Source organism: Colias philodice, chromosome 1, assembly GCF_061535455.1.
Source record: "Colias philodice isolate Cphi_HAF_F1 chromosome 1, ilColPhil1 Martin Lab GWU primary, whole genome shotgun sequence".
Taxonomy (NCBI): domain Eukaryota; kingdom Metazoa; phylum Arthropoda; class Insecta; order Lepidoptera; family Pieridae; genus Colias; species Colias philodice.
The window spans coordinates 15,188,381-15,212,296 of NC_143086.1; the positions used below are offsets into that span (position 1 = coordinate 15,188,381).

The following is a 23,916-nucleotide window of genomic DNA, read 5'->3' on the forward strand; positions in this document are numbered from 1 at the left end:
AAATTACTTAATGCAATTAAATGAAATAATTTTCAAATAATGGTTACAGTTCAAAATTAAAACTTGATAACTTCTCGTAACTACATAATATAATATGCACAACAGAACTTACCTTTAGGAACTTTGTGTTCAATACCCATTTTCTTATCACTAAAAAGTTTCTTTATGCACTCTTTTGTGTTTTCAATGACTGTAGAAACATCGGTTAGGTAAGCTAAATCATGTGTACCTTGCAATGTCTGTACAATTTCCTGAATTGAACATAGCTTTACATCGATTTTCTTAGCCAATTCTTCATCTCCAAACACAAGATTTTCAGATATTACATATTCATCAATTGCCTGACAAAGTTGATTAATTGTTTGTACACATGAGTTAAATGTCTCTGCTGGGATAGTCTGAACTTCCGGTTTGGATAATTTTATTTCTTTTAATTTATTCAATTCTAAGTGCAAAGTCTCCAATGGTTGCATGAATTGACATAAAGCTTTTTGTAAAGAATCATTATCGGTTAATTTCGTTACTAACTTATTGCTTTCATGTTCAATTAATTGATCCATTAAGATGTTGGAACAATCAGACAAACATTTCAATAGTATCATGTTTTTCCCTGTTCCAGTTGCAATTTTGTAGTCTTGGTGTTTACGAATGCAAATTAACATTTTGTTTAAAATCATTTTCGTATCCTCGTTTGAAGTAGTAGCTATTTTCATTTCCAGTAAATCCAAAAAGTTCTTTATGCTTTTTATGTCTTCTCCCATATCTTCTTTACAAGAGAAAGATTCCTCTTGCATTTCTTGTAAGACATTTACTTCTAAATTAATCAAGTGTGTATGCGCATTATTAAGAATATTGTAAAAAGTTTGAATGACTTCATGTAATTCATTTGGACAGATCTCTATAGGATATCTTGAGAGATATTCTAACGTTTCTTCAATATTCCGTAATGGTTTTTTAAATAAAGTTTTCGACAACGAAGATACAATTTTAATTAAAGAAGTTTTTATTTTGTGCATGCTCTTTTCTATTTGAACCAGGAAATTATCCAAACATGTTTGTGTATCTTGAGATAAATTTAGATTGTTTTTAATGTTTTTAAATTCACGAATATCAGTTTGTAGTACAGAATATTCTTGAAGCAAACGAATTACTTTTTTCTGACTGGGAGGCTGATTAAGTAAATAACGTAAAATGGAGAATTTACTTTTACAATTTTCAAATAACGCTTCTACTTTTTTTAAATCTGATGATATTGGCGATTCTTTGGTTGTGTCTTTAAAAGTTTCTATACTGATTTTTATAACATCTTCCATATCTTTCAATGAGTTTGGTTCTTTTAAAATATCACATTGTTGAAATAAATCACAATCGATATCAAAAATGTGAGGTGCATCGGTCACATATGGCTGCATGACAGTCAAATTATTAGCCAATTCATTAACAATGTTAAGAATTTCATTATCCTGTTTAGTTGTTTTTAATGGTTTAACTGTATAAAATATAAGTTCATCTTGTATTTTTAAAATATCTTCGTAAAGCTTCTCTGATACCACTTTAATATTATTATAATTTTTAACGGAGTCAGGTGTATTTGTCGCCATCAAAAAATTATCAACTGAATTTTCTAAAACTTTCAAATCGTCAACAAAAATATCTTCTACTAAATTCAGTTTAGCTGAGTCTTTTATACACATTTTGTAGTCTTCACCCAATTTTTTAATACAGTCTGTATTCATTGATACTTCTAGACCCTTATTTGGAGTGTCTTCAATAAGATTTTTGAATTTAGCTAAATTTATTTTTAAATCTGATAAACTATTCGAAACAAGTTGGATTTTATCTGGTGTTATTTGTAAAATATCTTGGTATTGCAATATATCATGGTTTTCTATTACAGACAAACAATTATCCAAAGTTTGTGATATTGTTGTTAGAGAATCTAATTTTAAATTTGATATCGAATCTTCTTGTGTATCGCATGGTAATAATGTTTGAATTTCTCGATTAAACTGAAGAATACTTTCAGGGACATTCTTGAGGGAAGCAAATTCGTTCATCGCCGATAGTGATTCAAGTACCTTGATTACTTCAGAACCTTCCAATTCATCAAGGGTTTCATGAACAACATTTAATACTTTAAAAACTTCAGATTGTGGTCTTGTCTCTGAAGCTATTGCTACATTTATTATGTTCTCTGTTGGTAGTATTAAATGGTCCGATGAAATTGATTCAGCTGTTGTTTTAATGCCAGATATATCTTCTAGTGTTGAAATTTCTTCAACAGGTTCTACATCATGTTGTTCTTGGACAATTAAGAAGCAATTTTCAAGAACTAGTGCAGTTGATGCAACATCAACATTTGCATGCAAAGATGATAAGCTCTCATATTGTGAAATAACATTCTCTTGCAATATCTGTAATGTATTATGCAATTCATGTAATGGTTCAGCAACCACAGCCGTTATCTCGCTCTTTGCTTTAGTATCTTCAGTAGATTCTAAAAGTAACGTGTTTAAAATAGTAATATTTTCATGTAGGTCTCGTAATGGTTTACCAAATTTTTCTATTTTTTCTTGTTCTGACATTTCTGATAAATGCGAATCATGTTCTGGTTCGCTTTCTCTTAAAGTTGCGATACTATACTTTAGATCTTCTAATATAGGACACATATTTTCTAACACTGGATAAATAGTATTTATATTGGTTGTGGCTTCTTCTGGAACAACTTTATGTATTACTGCTATGGCTTGTTCTATTTGATGTACGACAATAACCGCTTTGGATTCTACATGGCTCGAGTTATTAGATATATCCTTAGCACTTTCGAAATCTATTCTAACATTGTCATCCTCAGTATATGTAATTATATTTTGTATATCATGGAAATATTGATTTACAATAAGAATTATTTCATTATTTAGATCTGTGCTCAAATTATTGTTTTTAACTATGTCCTCAATAATACTAAAGTTATTGCCAATACTGGCTAACGAAAGCAATTTGCCTGTTTCAATATTTTTAATAGATGCATTCATTCTATTTACAACATCACAGATTCTTACTAACGTCAAATATTTGGAGGTTTCATTACTTTCGATAACATTTTCCAATGCCTTTGTTAAATATTTGTGGAATAAAGTCATTGTACTTTGGACATTAGGTAGTAAATTTAGTGAAGGTAAACTATTTTCTAATGTTATTAGTATGTGTGCCATTTTTTGTAAGACATCTAATTTATTATCACCATGTAATATATCAAAACTGCCAATGTTGTTTTCAATCTGTTCAACTTGAGCTGAAATTTCATTCAGATTTTCTTTAATTATTTGTAAATCATTTTTCAACTCCCCTCTATCGTCTCTCTTTTCTTTTTCCATTGATAAGCTTTCAAATGAGCTTCGCAGTTTCAAAACAGAACCCATAACGGTCTCTATTATATTTGTATTATATTTATGTAATGTAGAGTTTGATTCATCGACTGAGAGAAGTTCAATATGTTCCAAAGCTGTTTGTAAGTCTTGAATAGATGCAGACATATTAATCAAAATAACTTCAGCGTCATTTATATCTATAGAATTAATAACAATACTTTTTAAAGCATTTTCAACAATATTTAATAACGAGTTTAGAGGTATTTTTAAATCATATATCGCTTTTTGAGTATCATTTAAATGTTGAATATCTACTGACATCTCGTCTTTTTTAGGTGTTTCATCGAAAATTGATTTTGAGGCTATTGTAGATCTAGCAATTTTAATTACGTTCATGATTTCACTAGTCGATGAAGAAATTTCGGATACAAATTTATCGTCCATAAACGTTAAATCTTCTTCAGCTACGGCTTTAATTTTAGCAGTAAACTTAGTAATGTCTTCATCGCATTTTTGAATTACTGATATGCAAGTGTTCTTTATAAACGTCTTATCATTCCCGACATCAACACATTTTTCAACCATTGTTAAAGATTTTTGGAATTCTTTTAAACAATCGGGAAGCTTCTTAAATAAATTATTATTTATTTCTGCTGATTCTACAATAGATTCCTTAATGGCTTCAGTTATACTATGAATTTCATTTAAAGGAGTTATTAGACTATTAATAATTTCTAGACTTTTAGTTGCTATAGCTGCAGTGGACATGAGTTGAGATTTAAGAATTATATCTCTTTCTGTTACTTGTATATTGTTCATTATCCTCGACAATATTGAACTCATTAGCGTTACATCATGTTTTAACTTTTCAAGACGTTGCGGGTCTATCTTTAATTGTATAGGTTTTTCAGGCTCTGCTACTCCATCCGTGGTTATGTTGAGGGCATTGTCAATGGAAACTTTTGATTCGGGTATATCTTCTGAAGGTACATTAATTCGATGTTCTTCTCTTAGCATTACTGTTTTTGTTACATCAGAAGATGCTTGAGTAGCAACTTCATCATCGAGTGATGGTTTAGAAGATTTGATCTTTTCAGCGCTTCGTGCACTGGCAAAACTTGCACTCTCTGATAAAATCTGGGTGTCGTCGTCTTTTTTCTCTTCAGATAACGACGGATCTTTTGACAAACTGAAATAATCATCGGCGCTTTTTTGTGAGTCAGACTTTCTTCTGGGTACTCTAGCAGGTATATCAGACTTTTCTTCTGAGAGCATTGCCATTGTTTTTTCTAAATAATCTTCACCTGCTTCTTGGTCAAATGATAACTGAGCATGACCGTTTTCTTCAGCTATAGATATATCTTCTATATCTGCTTCAGTTCTCAAATCTTCTTCTGGAGCAACGAAATAGTCTGGTGATACGTCTATAATAATAGCTTCCATTAAAAGATTGCCAGATGTCGAAGTTTCTTTAACAAATCTTAAAGGAGGAAGTTCTACAACATTATGTTCCGTAACATTCTCCGAAAGCTGGTCTGCATACATTTCAACTATTTGCAATGCTTCTTCCTCGGTCAAATCAGGCGTTTCATATAACGAAACTGATACTTCTTTTCCATCAAATGAAAATGATATTTCTCCCTTATCATCCAACGTGATATCACCGACAGGTGTATCATACATTTGTGAAGTTCTTTCTTCATGTATTGTACTGAGAGATAGATTTCGCTGTAAAGTTTGTTCTTCCACTTTCTTTTTATTTTTTGCTTTAACAGTGTCCTCAAAACCTAAAAGGGATGCGGAACTGGCAGCAATTCCCATACAATTTTGAGCTTCGCAGGTATAAGTACCTAGGCAACATGTGCCATCTTGTCCTGATATTATTCTATGTATATCACCAGGCTTAAGTTCTTCGCCGTCCTTATACCACTTTAATACAGGTTGCGGGACACCGATCACTTTACATTCTAAATTGACGGCCCCCTCATCCGATAAAATAGCTTGTAGATTTTCCAGAAACCGTGGCTTTTTGAAATGTCTGGGTATAATTAATTTTAAAAAGCACGACGTAACACTATGTCCAAAATCATTCATGGCAACACATTTCCACTCGGTTTGATCCATTAGTTCTAAATTTTTTATATCTAAATAAAATACACCTCGGTCTTCTTTACCGAGATGGCAACGAGACGATTCGTCCACAGGTTGATCGTCTCGATACCATAATACTGTAGGTTCAGGCGGAATGGCAACTGTAAATAAAACAGAAATATTTTTAAGAAATATTTGTAATAGATTAAAATAAATGATTTTTAATATTCTTTTAAGATTTTATTTTGAACAACTAATATCAGGAGTATTCTGATCTACAATAATATAAGTATATTAGGTTATTACTTCGTTTAATTATTTTTTTTTAGCAAAATAAAAAATATTTGCATATACCTTTGATTGTAAAGCGGAATGGCTCATCTATTTTCACTTCAACACTCTTTAGTCCCTGTAAGAATTTAGGTGCTTGGTTCTTAGAGAACAATTGCAGTTTCTCTTCTTCGTTTAATTGATTCTGTATGTCTTCGACAGTAAGTTCTGCGGAACTGCTAGCTTGGCCCATACAGTTCTTTGCTATACAACAGTAGGAGCCCAAGGAGTTGGTTCCTGTGAGTTGGTACACGTCTCCTGGTTTCAACTCTTGCCCATCTTTAAACCAACTCAGTACTGGTGTTGGAAAGCCAACAACTTTGCATTCGAACGATACCAGACCCTCTTCTGTTAACACAGCTTGAAGGTTTTCCATGAAACGCGGCTTTCTGTAGTTCTTTGGAACTGGAAAGATATTTTTATTATTTAAAATGTAGATAGGAAATCGGATGATAAAATTTTTATTTTAGAATTGTAAATTTTGAATTGAGTAAAAATTAGGAGAAAATTAATCAATACAACATTAAAAAGACATATTTCAACAAATATTCACTGCAACAATGACAGTTTCTGAAGATTACTGCCTCGATTACAAAAACCAGATTCAGATGAACTAAATATAAGACATGATGATGATAATTAATATATAGATAAAAATATATCTCACCGTCCATAGTGACGTTGCAGGTGGAAATGCCCACTCTGCCCCCGGCGCTGGTTGCCACGCACTTCCACTCGCCCTCATCTGCCCATTCTGCCCCTGACACTTCAAGGAGATATCCACCCACACCGTCTTCTTGGATGTGATACCTTTAAGTGATAAATTTATTCAGAATCTCATTTCTAATCTTTCATCGAATTCAAAATTTTTTGAAGTGAAATCTTCTTTAGCGGCGTTGAGCACTTTTTCTGTCATGGGTATAAAATCTTAAACTCGCGTATTATTTATTTATTTATTATTTATTATTTATCAGAGATCACAATTTGTAATAATATTTGTAATATTTATGTATGTATAATATTATAATATTTATTGGGGTAAGATTATGAAGAGTTAATTCAGAATTTATATTGATAAAGAAATCGCTAGAGAATATTTGTAATTCAAATTAAAAATATAATTATATTGATTCTTTCAGGAAATAATCCAGTTTTAATATAGCTACTACTTTCTTACAGATACTTACTTCATACTACCCTCAATTTTGCCCTCCTTATTGTACCACACCACGCTTCTCGGCCACGGAGGGACTAGAATGTGACAGCTCAGGTTCAACGGATCACAAATCCTAACAAATTGGTCTTCCAATTCCTTCGTGAAGATCGGAGGAGGGTCTGGTGTGACACCACTGAGAAAGAAGATTTTTGAAGTGAAAACTTCTTTAGCGGCGTTGGGTATAAAATCTTAAACTCGCGTCAGGACACGTGACCTGATCGAAAAAGCGTAAGACGGATGGATATCAAACATGCTCAACGTTAATAATCAAGTTTTCACTTCTGCCGGCGCTCCCGGAGTGCAACCCGTCTTATTTTTTTAATTGCTTTCATTGAATATGATAGAGTCTAGAGAAAAGCTAAATTATTATTAGTACATGTTTCATGATAGCCAGGATACTGTTCCTAGCTATCATGAAACATGTACTAATAATAATTAGCAACAGTCTTATGTTTCTCACACAACAAAATCGTTTCGGGGGATCTTTTTTTGAGTTATAATTTTTTTTATATATGTCTAAAATTACAGCGGATCTAATAGTGGAAAAAGGACGTGTGAATAGTGACGTAATGGTCACATTAGTTACGATCTTGCTAAAACATTAAAAACGTTTGTCTCTTTATTATAATTTATCTTCCTTGAACCTTAAAATCTACTACAACAATGAATAAAAAAAGAAAATTTCCAAAAAAACAATTTTAAAGCCTTAACTCACCCTGGACTCGGAGTAGTACGACCAATAACATGTACTTTGGAGGAGGAATACGCCCTTCCCATACAGTTGACCGCCTCACAAGTGTATGTTCCCAGGGATGTAGGATCGTCTGCGTTTGCTGTTAGCGCAAACACATCACCAGCTTTTATTTCACAGCTGTCCTGTAATATTATGGGTATACTTGAGTATAATGCTAATCTGGGGGCACGGCAGTGCCCCCGCCAAGTCGAGCAAAAAAAAAGCGGCACGGCCGTACCATCCTTTTCTCGAAGCAATTCGGGTCTTTTTCGACCCCCTATAATTCGGTTGTGGATAAAGCAAGAAACCTGAATCTTCAGTAACTAATCCGGCATTGTATAAACACGGAATATTTAAAATTTCAGTCAATTTGAACCAGTAGTTTAAGAATGACAACTTGTTAAAGTTTCTAAATTTTGTCACTCACTGACTCACCGATCATCAAAAGTCCAAGGCACTTCTAGCAGACTTAGAAGCTTCATATTTGGAATACATATAGAGTTTAGTGTCTTAATCATGGGAAAACTTAAATATTTTGTGATTTCGGTCCAGTTTTCCAAATACACCAACTGCATCAATAACTTTGTAATCCCATATAAATATATGGGATTACAAAGTTATTTATGCAGTTGGTGGTTGGTGGTGGTTATAAATTTAATAGGTGTAGATAGGTACCTACCATATGAGGCAAGTCGACTTTGGAAGTATTAAAGCGCAGGAATCATCAATTTGTGAATACAACAGATTAAGAAGTATTTACCGTCCAGACTTGTCAAAAATTGAGACATCAAAGCCTCCGAGAAAAGCCCATAGAGACAGGGAGTGGGCTTTGAGAAAAACTGTGGCTGAAGCTCAAGAAGTAGTACCGGAAAAGAAAAAGAGGAAGACTACATATAAAAATAAGAAAATATCATAAGACCTTTAACAAAATTCGTTAGAAGTAGATGGTATCAAAAAGAAAGGCTCTAAAAAAAGAAGTGAGATCCCATCAAAAACATCCTGTAAAAAACCCAAGTCTCGCAGCTCAGTCTTTCTACCGTCAAAAGTTGTGAGATCCATATGTAATACCAAGTCGGTTAATCTATTTAGTGTCTACTTGAAGGACCTTCTGTCTTAAGTTATTACATAAGTTATTATCATGCCAATATTAAAAATATTTAACGTTTTAAACAAATAGATCGACTTGGACATCGCATGAAAACAAAATGAATATTACAATATTATATTAGATTCTTTAGTCTCTCGCGCCTCACGCGATTGAAACTCTCGTTCCTGTTGGTCGCTGGCCCGTCGTGCTGTGTAGTGTGATACATACTAATAATCAAATCAAGCGATGTCCAAGTCGATCTATTTGTTTAAAACGTTAAATATTTTTAATATTGGCATGATAATAACTTATGTAATAACTTAAGACAGAAGGTCCTTCAAGTAGACACTAAATAGATTAACCGACTTGGTATTACATATGGATCTCACAACTTTTGACGGTAGAAAGACTGAGCTGCGAGACTTGGGTTTTTTACAGGATGTTTTTGATGGGATCACATTGACACGAATACACTACCTATTAAATAAATAAATATTTCAGGACAATTTCTCATACACGGCACGATCTGATCCCATACTAAGCTTACTATTGGCACGCAAAAACACAAGTGTAGAAGACATCTGCAAATGTTGTTGCCGTACATGCGTACAAACATTCGTACAATGTATGACTCGGGTAAAAGATGTTTAACAAAGAGTTCTAAGTTAGTTGTACCGGGAATAATATCAAATTGGTATTTTTGAAACATGTCACAAATTTGAGAAAACTTTACTTTCTTTCAAATGTATTCTTTATTGGAGTTTTTTTTTATATAGTTTAAATCACCTTAAACCACCTGAGCACGGGTGTGGGAACCCCCACGACTTTGCACTCCAGCGACACTGTTCCCTGTTCCGTTAGAATGGCGCGAAGTTCTTCAACAAACTCTGGCCGTTTGTAGGCTTTGGGAACTGAAATATACAGTTACACATTAATAAATATGCGTTTTCTTTATCCAGTTATACTTTATAGTATTTTTTTTTAATTTTTTATGTCAGAGCACACAAGGGGCAGGTGGGCCACCTGATGTTAAGTGGGTACCACCCATAAACACTTGTAACACTAGAAGTGTTACAGATGCTTTGCCGGCCTTTTATGGACAAACAAGCTCTTTCCTTGAAGGCCTCAATGTCGTAGTTATTATTAATATAGAATCCCTTGTAACACATTATAATTTATAGTTTACTATCAATTTTGGTGGTACGCAGCGTGCAAATTAGTCAAGCTCACTACACCGTTGCTATGCAGGCTCTGAATACAATACCCAATTTACCAGAAAGCTGAAATACGGTGAGCATTAGTCTCTGTGCGTCTGATATCGAATCGATAACGCATCCTATTGTTATGCTCACCTAGCATGTGTTTTCGGCGTTCATTGTATATTCAGCCCCCCTAGTCAAGTGGCTTTCTGTTAGCGTAGCGTTCAATAGAATAGACTACGAATGTATGAGATTGACGTAGGTTGTAGATACGTTTATCTAATATTCGGAAATACGCGAATTAGAGGTTTGAAAAATTTTGCAAACACATTTCTTGCGAATGTTTATTTACATGAGGTACCCACCAGTTTATTTGTTCTAAAATAAAATGACAATGGGCATTTTCTATCTTTTTATCCTTATATTTTTCATCTTGATATACTGGAGAGGAACTGTCTTCCCTAACACGGAATTTTCCTAGAAGACAACCTCGCTTTTAATTGCACTGTATTAATTTGTCAGCTCAACAAAGATTACGTCCGTTGTATTTCACCTAAAACGTTATTCGGCACTGTATCTTATCACCTAAGACGTTAAGATGCGCGGAGCAACTAGCCCGTCCGCCCAGGTTCTCCGCAGTGCAGGTCCACCGTCCCGCGTCATCAGCGCTGACTGTCGCCACGTCCGCGCACCAGAAGTTGCCGTCGCGGACCAGCGCGATCCGCTCAGCTTCCAGCAGGCGACGCTCGTTGCGGTACCATGTTACCTGGGAAATTATGACATAATCTGTAATATAAAAATGAAATCGCAAAATGTGTTGGTAAGCGCATAACTCGAGAACGGCTGAACCTCTTAATTCTTTTTTTATAATATTCCTTGGAGTATGATGGTTCTTATGCAGAAAAAACGTAAACATGTACCACGGGAGAAACCGGTGTGGACCGCTAGTACATATATTATAATATTATAGGAATGCGTAATTACGTAGGGAGCTAGTAAAATGTACAATACAATAACAAATTACTTTTTAGAAGCAAGAATTTTCATGTACCGATGAAATTATAATGGCATATTATGTACTATTATCGGTACTTTGATTACGAATGTGAATGAAGGAAAAAATATTTAATGTATACCCAAGAAGTGTACACCATATGCATAAAAGTTAACAATACAAAGACAAATACATTTAACAATATACAGAAGCCGGCCTTATCGCTGGCAATGGCAACTTTATCAGGCAACCCAGAAAAGACGAGGAAAATAAATTAGTAAAATGCGTATAGAATAAACAAAGTATCTCTTTATAAGCGAGTATTAATGTAACGTAATATAATGAGAACTTTAGTTACTCAAATGCATAAAAGTTTGAAATAAAAATCCTAATTAATTGTAGTGGGAATTTTTATATTGTAGTGTACCTGACAGCTGTCGTGTCCTACGTCGTATCTTTGTAATAAGTACTGAGAAAAGAAAGCGTGGGAGATTGGACTTTTATGCATCGTATAAAAGCACCAGTTTTAACTTCACAATAGAATAATAGACCTTCTAATTGTATTGTGAAGTTAAAAATCAATATTGCTCAACAATTTTATAAAGAACGATCGGCTGTTCAAAAATTGGCATGATCTGTACCTATTTATGTCACTCGATAGTCGATACACTGACTGTGTGACTAGTCCGTCTGGAAGTTCTATATTGTGTTTTGGCACCTCTTGTGAGATACATATTCTATGGTATATATATATATGGTATACTACCTACCATAGATTTAATTATATCAAATAATTATTATAATAAATTCATGCTCATTTATTATATTATAATATTTCTTCAAAAACCTCGCTTTCATAAATTTTAGGATTGATTTAATTTGAACTTATTGAGCTTAATTAAAAATATGGCCCCGTGGCTCCACTCCTGTTGGTCGTAGCGTGATGATAATACCTTCCTCGATAAATGAGCTATCTAACACCGAAAGAATTTTTCAAATCGGACCAGTAGTTCCCGAGATTAGCGCGTTCAAACAAACAAACTCTTCTTCAAAAAACAAACTTTCATTAGTATAGATTTTAAGTATCAACGCAAGATTACCTAGTTACTTCAATGTGTTCGTTAAATTGAAAGTGACCATTACCTGGATATTATGCTATCAAGAAATGTTTATATCATAAAAACGTTGTAATTTATAAAACACTACATTACGCTGAAGTTTTAAAATAGAAAAATTATGTCACAAGAAACGCCGCGACGTACGAATTCCTTCACCGTTCAAGGTCTCTCACATTTCACATTAGTCAATGAGTATAGGTATAATTAATTGTGCCAAAACGTACAAATTTATTATTTTTATTTAGCTCCTAACCAATAAATTATAAACAAAAAAGTAATTAAACATTTTTACGATTCGATGTTTACAATGTATTATAAATTGGCGCCAATTTTATTTTTCTTCATTTTGATAACGCGTTTGGTGTCTAGGCTTCTCGCCCTTTGGGACTTTTGACATAGATTAAAAAGAAGCATTCACTGTGTATTTGCTAAAACTATTTTATACTTCTTATACACTCTAACTTATCTCATTAAATTTAAAAAGAAATTATATTGTATTTTGTGTAGGTACGTATTGTATTAAATATTTTTATCCTTTAAAAGCACTAGTTACAAAATTTAATAATCAATTCAGCTAAGATCTAATTTGAGTGTCCGTGTGCGTCTATTTTCGGAACATTACTAACTTCGTGCCACAGATTACAATAACAAAAAATTTTAAGCATCATCCATAAAAGCTTCTGTCACATGGCCATAAAATTATAATTTATTAGCTTTAAATGATTAGAATGTAATAATAAAGCGTTTCATAATTGTGTTTTAACTATCTACTTATGTCACACTAAATGTAAATTAAAAAGTGAAATATTTATTTTGTAATATTATGGGTAATTATAATATATTATAATGTAATATATATATAATTTGTTTTGTTTGACTATGTAAAAATTAATGTATCTAATGATTAATAAAAGAAAAATCAGGATGTCACGATACTAAACACTCAAAACAGTATTTACAGATCTTAATAGTAATATTAGACCACACATCTATTTATTTCACAGAATAATCTTTGCAAGTTACAATTATCTTTGAAAAACTAACACGCAAGGAAAATAATAATTTCTTATGATAGTATAAAGTAATTACTCATGGGATTCTCCTGGCACGGTGACCTTCAGTAAAACGATTTCGTGCGCGGTAAAATGCAACACAACTATTAATTATTATTCACTGAATAATGTAAAAGAAAGCGTTTACTTTACAATCTGTAAAACGATTTCCATAATGGTCTTTTTGGGTCTAATAGCAATATTACAAGCAAACATCTATGTTCATCACACAAATATTTGCCCCGGGTGGGAATCGAACCCACGACCTCTGGTTTGGAAGGCAGGGCCACTACCAACCAAGCCAACCGGTAGTCAAGAATATCTACCATAGCAACATATGTATTTCGAACATATATTCTAATTGTTACAAATAGCGACGTAATACCCACCTTGCACTCAGTAGAGCTGACGATCTCAACAAGGAACCTAGTCCTGGTGCCAACCTTCACGGTCAGGTCCTGTAGCCGCCGCAAGAAGGTCGGCGGATCGTCTCCCGTCGGCATTTCATCCGGGGATACCTCCAGTGTGACCCGGGTCGAGTCCATACCAGCAGCATTGCTTGCCTGGGAACAAGCCATGTTATTTATTTTTAATTAACAGTTCAATTAATTACGTCTTTTATAAGCTTTCCACTCACTGCCGTGGGTTTCCGCCCCTTCGTCCGCCTACTCAAAGGAAAGTTCCAGAGAAATTTTCTGTTACAAAGCGATAAATATAGCCTTTACCTCGCTCTAAGCTGCCTTCAAATAAAAATCATATTTGTAAATCAATCCGTTGTAACGTGAAAGAGATAAGTAAAAAAATATAACACGCTTTCGCATTTATAATATTAGTTAGATTTAAAATGTTTTTTTGTACGAAAAGAAAAAGTTTGTTTTGCTACATCGAAATAACTTCAAAGTAACCTCGTCGGAAAAGAAATGTAGAAAAGAACTTTCCGTACAACATAAGAAGAAATAAATAATATGAAAATTAACAACGAATATTGGATTAACCTTTATGTAATGAAAAGCAAACACGACCGAAATAATCAATTATAGACTACAAGCCCGCATAGGAAAAAATATGGGTCAAATGAACCACCAGGGGACATATCTAGAACGATAGAAGAGCAAAAAATGATAAGATTCATCACTATGCCGTCACTTGTAAGCTGTCCAACTGAGTGCAGATGAGAATTGAAAAGTACAGGTAGACTCGGTAAATTTTGGTCATATATTTTTGTACGGCATTCCTAACCATCGATAGATCCATTAAAAATAATAAGAAACCGCTCAGTGCCGTACAAAAATGGTGGTCCACCAAGCCGGAATTTTTATTTAATTTCCGAGAGTTACCAGGGGTAAATTTGGTCATTTGACCATGTACGGCATCTGTGTCATACTATTGCTATACTGCTTTTAATCCATTATTCCGCAACGCCGTACAAAAATCATGGGGACAAGGGGAAAAAATCGAGAGTTGTAATCCCCTCTCTTTCCCCACTCCAGGGGGTCATTTGACTAAGTACGGCTTCGGTTCCAAAACATTATCTAGTACTCAAAAGTACTATTAAAAGCAATGCCGTCAAAAAATAATTGTTCTTTTAAATGTATACCAATAATCATCTTAATTTCATCGAATTCTTGATATAAAGAGCTGTAAGGTCATTTGACCCTGTACGGGAACTTTTTTTTTAACATGATATTGTAAAATTCAATTGTTGTATAGTATTGCCGTTCAAAAGAAACCGTTCTAAAAAAAGTTATAGAGAAATGCAAAACCAGAAATTTTGTTAAAGTTTAAACATCGTAGATTAATGAAATATAATAGTTTTCTACACTTTATTCGTTGTTTTAAATAGTATTAACATAGATAAATTAGGAAAAAACGATGCCGTACATTTTTGTGCAGACCACATCTTTTAGGCTGATGAAAGCGACGAAAGCTACAATTTAAGGGTGCTTTATGGCCATTTGATAAGGTACGGCATTAACATATTTTTACCCAACTACGACAAAGCAAAAGGAGGGTTATGGTTTTGACAGGTCATGTATGTATGTTCATCTATTCCCTCGTAACTTCTAAACTACTTATCGGAATTCGACAAATGACATATCATTAGAAGCGTCTGAATTGTTCACTGGATAACCAGCGACCAGCTAGCTAAAGGCTATATGGGGTTTCAAAAAATCTAATGTGGCGCCCTCTAGCGGACAAAACATACAGAGTAAAAAAATAAAGTTAAGATAAATATGCCGTGTTTGGTATCATTTGAAAGCGCTTTACTTGTACATTTTGAATATGTATATATTACTAGCATTTGCTTGTGACTTTACCTGTATTCATGGGCTGATTGCATATAATTCACATCTTTTCGTTCATAGCTTTTTTATTAGTTCATCAATTTAACGGAGTCCATTCCACCTGACTCCGACTTTCCAAGGTGATAATTAACCACCTCGAGCTTCTTAATATTAATATATATTTATATTTTATTATCAAAATATAAAGCAAACATTCCGTTATATGGATTTTTTTCTTTTTCAGATTTTTCCCCTTTGAACCAACGAAAATGTACGGCACATGAAAAAATATTATCTATGCATAAAATACTTTAAAAATAAATTTATTTCGTGTTGTGTCAAATGACCCCCTGGAGTGGGGAAAGAGAGGGGATTACAACTCTCGATTTTTTCCCCTTGTCCCCATGATTTTTGTACGGCGTTGCGGAATAATAGATTAAAAGCAGTATAGCAATAGTATGACACAGATGCCGTACATGGTCAAATGACCAAATTTACCCCTGGTAACTCTCGGAAATTAAATAAAAATTCTGGCTTGGTGGACCACCATTTTTGTACGGCACTGAGCGGTTTCTTATTATTTTTAATGGATCTATCGATGGTTAGGAATGCCGTAAAAAAATATATGACCAAAATTTACCGAGTCTACCTGTACTTTTCAATTCTCATCTGCACTCAGTTGGACAGCTTACAAGTGACGGCATAGTGATGAATCTTATTATTTTTTGCTCTTCTATCGTTCTAGATATGTCCCCTGGTGGTTCATTTGACCCATATTTTTTCCTATGCGGGTTTGTAGTCTATTATTCCGATTGGTATCTGCATTATTCCAGATAAATGTAAACCGCAGCGATCACGTGTTGCGGTTTCAATACATTACAGTATTGAGGCTCTCAAAAGCGTGTATTATTTTTGTCCTTTCAATGTCATCAACACAGATTCCACGTGTATTCCTCAGTGGGAAAATAGTTCGCTCAGTTGTGAGATACTTTGATATGCATCGCATAGTTCACTTTTCATGCAAATTTTGTATTGTAACTTAAAGTTTCGAAGAATCTTTTAAACAAGGTCTTGTAACATATTCATATGTATTTTCAATAGCATGAAGAATGTCTGATATTTGAAAGCATTAAAGTTTCCACCACGTGTAAAAGTGTAGATAACGAATTCTACCTTCAGTATTAAGATATAATATGACCAGCAAATGTTCTTTAAATCAGTATTTGCAGTATATTTTAAAAAGATTCAGTACGTCGGAATCCACTCTTCCTATTAGATGTACCGTCGAGCAAATGCAAGCAATGCAATTACCTAGGTATATGTTACATTTTACTCTCACGTGCACGGCGCATTTCAAATTTGATTTAGAGCGATTATAGAAAAGCTACGTGTGCTAGCTTCAGTGTTTAGAAGAAGGAGTATTTATAATGTTTTTTTCTTTATAAAATTGTAATCTAACTATATTTAATATTATTATATGCGCGAAAATTTGGAATATGACCTATAGCTATTTGTTCTTAATTTACGTAAAAAAGACTGTAGGTATGTGGAACTGATCTGTATGTACCTAACCTCTTACAGAGATAGATTATAGTCTTGAGTAGAACTTCCGCTACTTTTAACCCTGGTACCACGCGAGCGATTCTGCGTATTACAGCTTCTAATGTAAAAAGTACATACTTGTAGGGTGTACACGCCGCTGTCACCCGTGCGAGCAGCAGAGACGGTCAGGCGCACGCCGCCAGCGTCCACTATCGTCTTGAAGCGGTCGTCTAGTGTCGCTCCCGCACGACTCCTGTCAAAAGTGTTTAGATTAGTAATAAGGTGGTAATAAGCATGTAAATTCATTCATTCATTCAATTTTGTTAAAATCATTATCCTAACTAATGTAAAAAATGCGAAAGAACTGTCTGTCATTTCTTCATGCTTCAACCACTGAACTGATTTGGATGAAGTTAGGGACAGATATAGTTTGAGAAATGAGAAAAGATATAGGATAGGTTTTATCCAGGAAATCCTTAAGAAACGGAAACTATTCCAGTTTATCTTTGACTACGCAATCGAAGCCGCGGGTGAGAAGCTAGTATTGCTTAAATAAACATTTCAAATCGTTATTTTTTGTTACTTTCCTACCTAAGCTTCTTTAACTTTCCTAATTGGGTATTAAGAAAATATTATGATAAAAAGCAAATGAGAAAATTGTAACATCGCTAATGGCTATAATCCCTCTGACATGAACTATAATGGAATATTTTACTGGAAATATCTGGCATTTATGGAAAAATATCAGCAATAATACAAATAAATCATCTTCAAACGAACACGCTTACAAATAAGAGGAAAAATCTGAAAAAAATAGAAATATTTATAGAATCTCGAGAGCGTTAGATCGATAAGATTCGGAGCTTGGGTTCGTCTATACTCTATTCAATAGATTCTATTGAAATATACCTATAAATATATATTTGTTCAGTTTATTTTTTTATCAAACATGTAAGGTAGGTACTTTATTAAATAAAACAACGTTTCAATATCCGTTTTGTTCCGTATCAAAATCCGTTGCGTAGTTTTAGAGAAGGGGACAGACACACAGACAGAGCGAAGCAACTTTATTTTATACCTACTGGGTAGTGATGTTTCATTATAAAAGCACAGAATAATTAATAGTAGTTAACGTAAAGTAAACGCTAATAAAAGTAATCTCGAACATTCTTAATTTATTGGATTGTGGAAATTAATATACCTAACAGATCTATCAAGTAGTAACAATATGAAGTTGAACATTAAGGTGATGAATTAATTTTTCTAACATTTACGGCCCTTTTCAAACCTTCGTAATTTTTATATTATTAAAGTTGTCGTGATGAAAATTCTTGACAAGAAAGTTCAATAGTAACACAATACGTCTACCGTTTTAGAAACATGATTCCATGATATTTTCTCGATAGAAAAAAAATACAAAGTTGTCATTGTTATTTTTTTTTAATCTCTGGCATCTTCAAAATAACAAACGTAAAGTTACGACTTTTTGGATATTAACTATAAAATATACAACCTATACGTCTACCGTGTTAGAATTTTGAAATATGCGATGGTTTTGAAATAAACAAGAAATACTTGAAATTAGCGTGCGACCAGCCAATATAGCGAGAGCCGCCCTGTACCTTCCTACCCCGATCGCTGCACGAGTCATTCCCGCTACGGCCGTCACACGGGGAACTTGTGTCGCTCGCGCAATCGTAAAAAAGGGTGACAACACGATAAGACAAAATGAGACAAATGGGGACAATAAAGAAAATAAGAAGAAGAAACATAAAGGTTGGAGGAAAAAGAATGCTTACAATTGGAACAAATTAATGAAGTAAGTTGGTTTTATTTTAAATTTGATGATAATTGTATTATAGACGATGTTTGATATGTACCCCTGTTTTAAGTACATAACGAATGTGTAAGATTTTTTCATTTTAGCATAAATAATCTGTTCAGAAATCCGGAATCCAGAAGGAAAATATACCCACTGATTGTTCACAATGTGAACCCACTCCTTCGTAAGTACCTTTATTCAGTCAAAAATGTATGTTATCAAAGCTCTACTGGTTTTATCGCATGATTCCATTTTTAGCAAAAAGCAACAAAGTGCAAAGAAATAAAAAATCATGGTGAACTTAGTGGAAGTATGGCGGACATAATATGGAACAGGAGCTCATCGGAGTAGTATTATATTTAAAAAAAATACGAAATAATTTCAAGAATTACATTTCTTATAAGGTGGTAGATAAGTATGTTGTATAAAGAATTTGATGTTGATATTTATTTCATTTATACTTACTACACCTGTGCGGGAAATTGCTTAGTAATAAAACAGGTTTATATTCATATTTACATAGTAATGTGAGTTTTCATTTCGAAAAATTTTGTGTAAGTATATTAAATTGAGTTCCTGGGTGATCTGGAAACACAATTGGGCCCGGAAGATGGCGCTGCAGTCACTCCTCCTAATGACATGAACCGATTTGGATGAATATTTGTGTGCACATTTCATTTTTGTGGGATGATTGGTTGATTCGCTTTCACATTAGCTAATATTATGTATTTTTGTTGTTAGAAAGTAAACTTAATTTAATGTTTATAATACATTATTATTGGTATAAATAAGCCAGTGTTCGTCTCACATTGCTGTACCTGCCTACCTACCCTACCAGGGCCTAACTTTGTTCTGGCTATTTTATTTTGATTATTTGTAATGAATAATTACAATTATAATAGAGTGCAAAAAATAAATACATGCGTCAATATATTTTGTGTTTTTTTTTAAACAATTTTTTTATTTAAAAAAATATCATTCCGACCGCGGCTTTGCCCGCGTGGAATTAGATTATATCGTGAATCCTGTCTTATCCCACAGAAGTGTTCAGTTCGGATAAAAAGTATCCTATGTGTAAATCCAGGCAATTAGCTATATTTTATCAAAATTGGTAATGTAGTCTTGACGTGATTAAGTAACAACTAACAAAAAAATATACAAATTAACATCCAAAGTTTCGCATCAGTTTTACTGTATTAGTGATATCTTCCACTCTTGACTTTGACTGAGAAGAATTAGGGTTTATAACTTCTTTCAGAAATATTACCTTTCATTTCTGGGCATGACGTAATATCTACGTCAGCATCAAATTCTATCTAAATCCATTCAGTAGTCCGCGTTATTGAGTACCATTTCATTTTTTCAAAGTTACAATATTTTTTGTTATTTTAAAGATTATTTATAACCTGTATTATTTTGTAATAAAGTAAACATTACGAAATAATAATAATTATTAATAATGTCTAAGTAGTTGTTAAAAAGAATATTATTTGTTTATAAGCAAGAAAATAAAACCAATAAATCAACAATTAAATATATGTATAAGAATATTATAAATGTATGACGACTCCATACATGTTTGTCCCGAGTCGGCCAGCGGCAGCGCGGCGAGTTTGCAAGAATGACTTCGCGCACACCCGCGTTCGCGATAGCGAGCTATTAGACTCCGCCCGCCAAGCAGTAGATTTTTTTTTGTGTATCGTCTTAAACTAGATATCAAAATCATGTATTTCATATAGACTTTTTACACCTACATTGTGCTTCTTTAAAACTATAATTGACGAACTTTCCGAAAATCACAATCTAAATCCGACTTAAAAACTATGATTGACGTCGCACATTTATTTCTATATCCGACAGCAATACGCCGCCGGTAAAAATTAAAATTAACTTTGCGCAATAGACCAATATCCGTGATGTATATAGGGCGAATATTTTAAAGCTCTGTGATGTCCGTTTTTATGTTAACAAAACAATTTCCTTCCCGTTGTTACGGAGAAGCCGTTAAATGTTTCTGACTTTATGAGGGAACCGATTGCTGTTGTAGGTATTTATGGGTCTGCACTCTGCACGCAACTTGCCCGATGTTTGTTTTGATTGCGCGGGTTTCGTTCGCTTTGTATAGTTTTAATAAGTAATTGGTAGGTATATTATTTAATGCGATGTTAAAGGACTAGTAAATATAAACAATTTATAATATTTATGAATATTAATTGACTATAGGCTTATAGGTATAGTATAATAGGCTTATAGCTCTATACTTAATACCTACATAGCATATAGGCTACATAATATTATCCCGGTATGTGTTTCTGCCTAGTCTAGCAGTTATACCTACTCAACAGCCAACAGGTTGTTGTTAGTGTCCATGTATTATTAACCAAATACTTATTTCTATATAGAAAATGATCACCCTTGTTTCCACCAGAGAAATATTCTGATACAATTCATAATTTTAAAACCTATTTAGTTCCTTATTTACAATTACCATATGCACCGGGAAAATCTACTAATACGACAGAATGCATATGACAACTGACAATCTAAATAAAAAATTATAAATATAAACTAGCGTTCCTACATGTTTAAACTATCCTATCTCTCAAGTTGGATCGAACTACACATGGTGTGCGAATTTTATTATAATCGGTTAAATAAATAAATAAATGAAAAGCCCGTTTATTTCCAATCCACAAGAAAATTTTGTTACAGGTAGTTTACATACTAAAAGCTATTTTACATATTAAAATTACACTATTTTTTTTAACTTAAATTTTAATCACTAATACTAATTAAATTTTTTTTCTATTTATTTTTAATTTTTGACTTTATCCAGTATCAGTACCATTGATTGGAACCCCTTCTCGGGTATAGGCCTCCTCCAACTTTTTCCAGGTACCTCTGTCCTTTGCCTTTTTTCTCCATTCGTTTCCTGCTATATTTTGTATATCTTCTATCCACCTTTTTTTAGGGCGTCCTACATTTCTTTTTCCCTTCGGCCCTTTCCATATAGTTGTCTCCAGTGTCCATCTTTTGTCCGTGCATCTTGCTATATGTCCCGCCCATTGCCATTTCTGTTTTAGTGCAAATTGTAAAGCGTCGATGATTTTTGTCTTTCGTCTTATTTTTTCACTTTTTACTTTTTGTATTTTTCTTATTTTAAGTATACTCCTTTCCATTGCTTTCTGGCATGCTACTATTTTACTTTTTATTTTGGAGCTGTATTAGACCGGGAGATACTGACACAAAATTTCGAGTCATTTGTAACAGGATGGCGGTTCTACAGGGGTCTTAGTACGCAATGACAAAAAGAAAAACGATGGCGTGAACGCTGGTACCGGCGGCTTAGTCGCGTGGGCGTTAGTCGAACTCGTCGGAAAATAGCGAAAGTCAAACGATTTGTAACAGTATGGCACTTATTTTTCCTGTAAGTTTGAGGATCAACAAATATAAATACAAAATTTCAAAGATCTATGTGTTGGAAATCTTCACTTATATAAATTAATAATAAATTAAGTTTTCAAGTATGACAGCACTTTTTCCCCCTACTAGAAGTATGGCAAATATAATAATGGTCACATTTTATCAAATACTCTCCAAAAATCCAAATGCAATACTGGTACAAAACGTTTGGCGAAATAAAAATTTTTTGCAGATTTTCGGCGGTATGGCGACCATTTGGAATCGTCCGAAAAGTATGGCATGGCGATTTTCGTAAATGGCTGCATGACGATAGTTACCTGTGCAAAAGTTAGCCTGGTACAAATGGTTGAATGATTGTTTTATTTAAATCAACACATTCGCGTCGGTATGGCGGGCTGTAAGTCACACCGGAAAAGTATGGCATGACACTACCGCCTACTACTTTTTTATGGGCTATCGGTAAATTCTAAAATTTTTGTGTTACAAATCGTTTGACTTTCGCTATTTTTCCGACGAGTTCGACAAACGCCCACGCGACTAAGCCACCGGTACCAGCGTTCACACCATCATTTTTCTTTTTGTCATTGCGTACTAAGACCCCTGTAGAACCGCCATCCTTGTTACAAATGACTCGAAATTTTGTGTCAGTATCTCCCGGTCTATATGTCCACGTTTGGCAACCATATGTAAGGGTAGGTAAGACACATGTGTCCAATACAATTTTTTTTAGATGAAGGGGAAATTCGCCTTTTAAAATTTCCTTTAAGGACCAGAACTTTTTCCAACTTATATTAGCTCGCCGCACTACCTCTAGTTCTTCGCTTTTGTCTTCGAAGGATAGTTGTTTGCCTAGGTAGATGTAATTGCTGACATATTCAAGTGGCTTTCCATTTAGGAATATAGCATGTCTGTGGCTGTTCGTCAGTATTTTTGTTTTGTCCTCGTTCATTTTAAGACCTACTCTTTCACTTTCTTCATTAAGGTTGTTTATCATTTTATCTAGTCCTTTACTTGTTTCAGCGAAAAGAACAATATCGTCTGCGAATCTGAGGTGTGTAAGTTGAGCTCTGTTTACTCTTATGCCATCGAACTGCCAGTTAAGATTGTTAAAAATGTGTTGTAGTACCATTATGAATAACTTCGGTGAGAGCGGGTCGCCTTGCCTTACTCCTCTGCAAATCGATATATCCGGACCTCGAGACTCTAGTTTCACCTGACTCACACAACCCTGATAAATATTTTTCAGGACCTTTACGTAGTTTTCGTTTATGTTGCACTTGCTTAGTGATTCCCAAATAGAATCATGTGAGATCGTGTCAAACGCTTTGGCATAATCGATGAATGCAATGTATAGTGGGCGGTTGAACTCCTGATATTTCTCCATCACTTGTTGTAGTACGTGCATATGGTCTGTAGTAGAAAAACCTGAACGAAAACCTGCTTGTTCTACAGGCTGGTAGATATCGATTTTCGGAGCTAGACGGCTTTGCAGAATTGACGCGAACAGTTTGTATATACTTGAGAGCAGACTAATCGGACGATAGTTAGAAATATCTTGAGGGTCACCTTTCTTATATAGGAGAATTATATCAGATCTTTTCCACTGCACTGGCACCTGACCAGTTTTCAGAACCATGTTAAACAAGTAGGTAA

General features: G+C 33.9%; 1 protein-coding gene across 3 annotated transcripts in view; it reads right to left on the reverse strand.

The window, feature by feature from the left end:
• The window catches only part of LOC149491510 (uncharacterized), a 64,768-nt gene that overhangs the window by 20,313 nt on the left and 20,539 nt on the right, over positions 1-23,916 (reverse strand). For all 3 annotated transcript variants that reach the window (XM_089694915.1, XM_089694909.1, XM_089694923.1), the window contains exons 2-10: positions 17,157-17,271; positions 13,581-13,754; positions 10,613-10,793; positions 9,615-9,739; positions 7,724-7,884; positions 6,980-7,141; positions 6,460-6,602; positions 5,817-6,197; positions 113-5,623 (exon numbers count right to left, since the gene is read on the reverse strand). In XM_089694915.1, the coding sequence (XP_089551041.1) occupies positions 113-5,623; positions 5,817-6,197; positions 6,460-6,602; positions 6,980-7,141; positions 7,724-7,884; positions 9,615-9,739; positions 10,613-10,793; positions 13,581-13,754; positions 17,157-17,271 (6,953 nt within the window). The remainder of the gene's footprint in view (positions 1-112; positions 5,624-5,816; positions 6,198-6,459; positions 6,603-6,979; positions 7,142-7,723; positions 7,885-9,614; positions 9,740-10,612; positions 10,794-13,580; positions 13,755-17,156; positions 17,272-23,916) is intronic.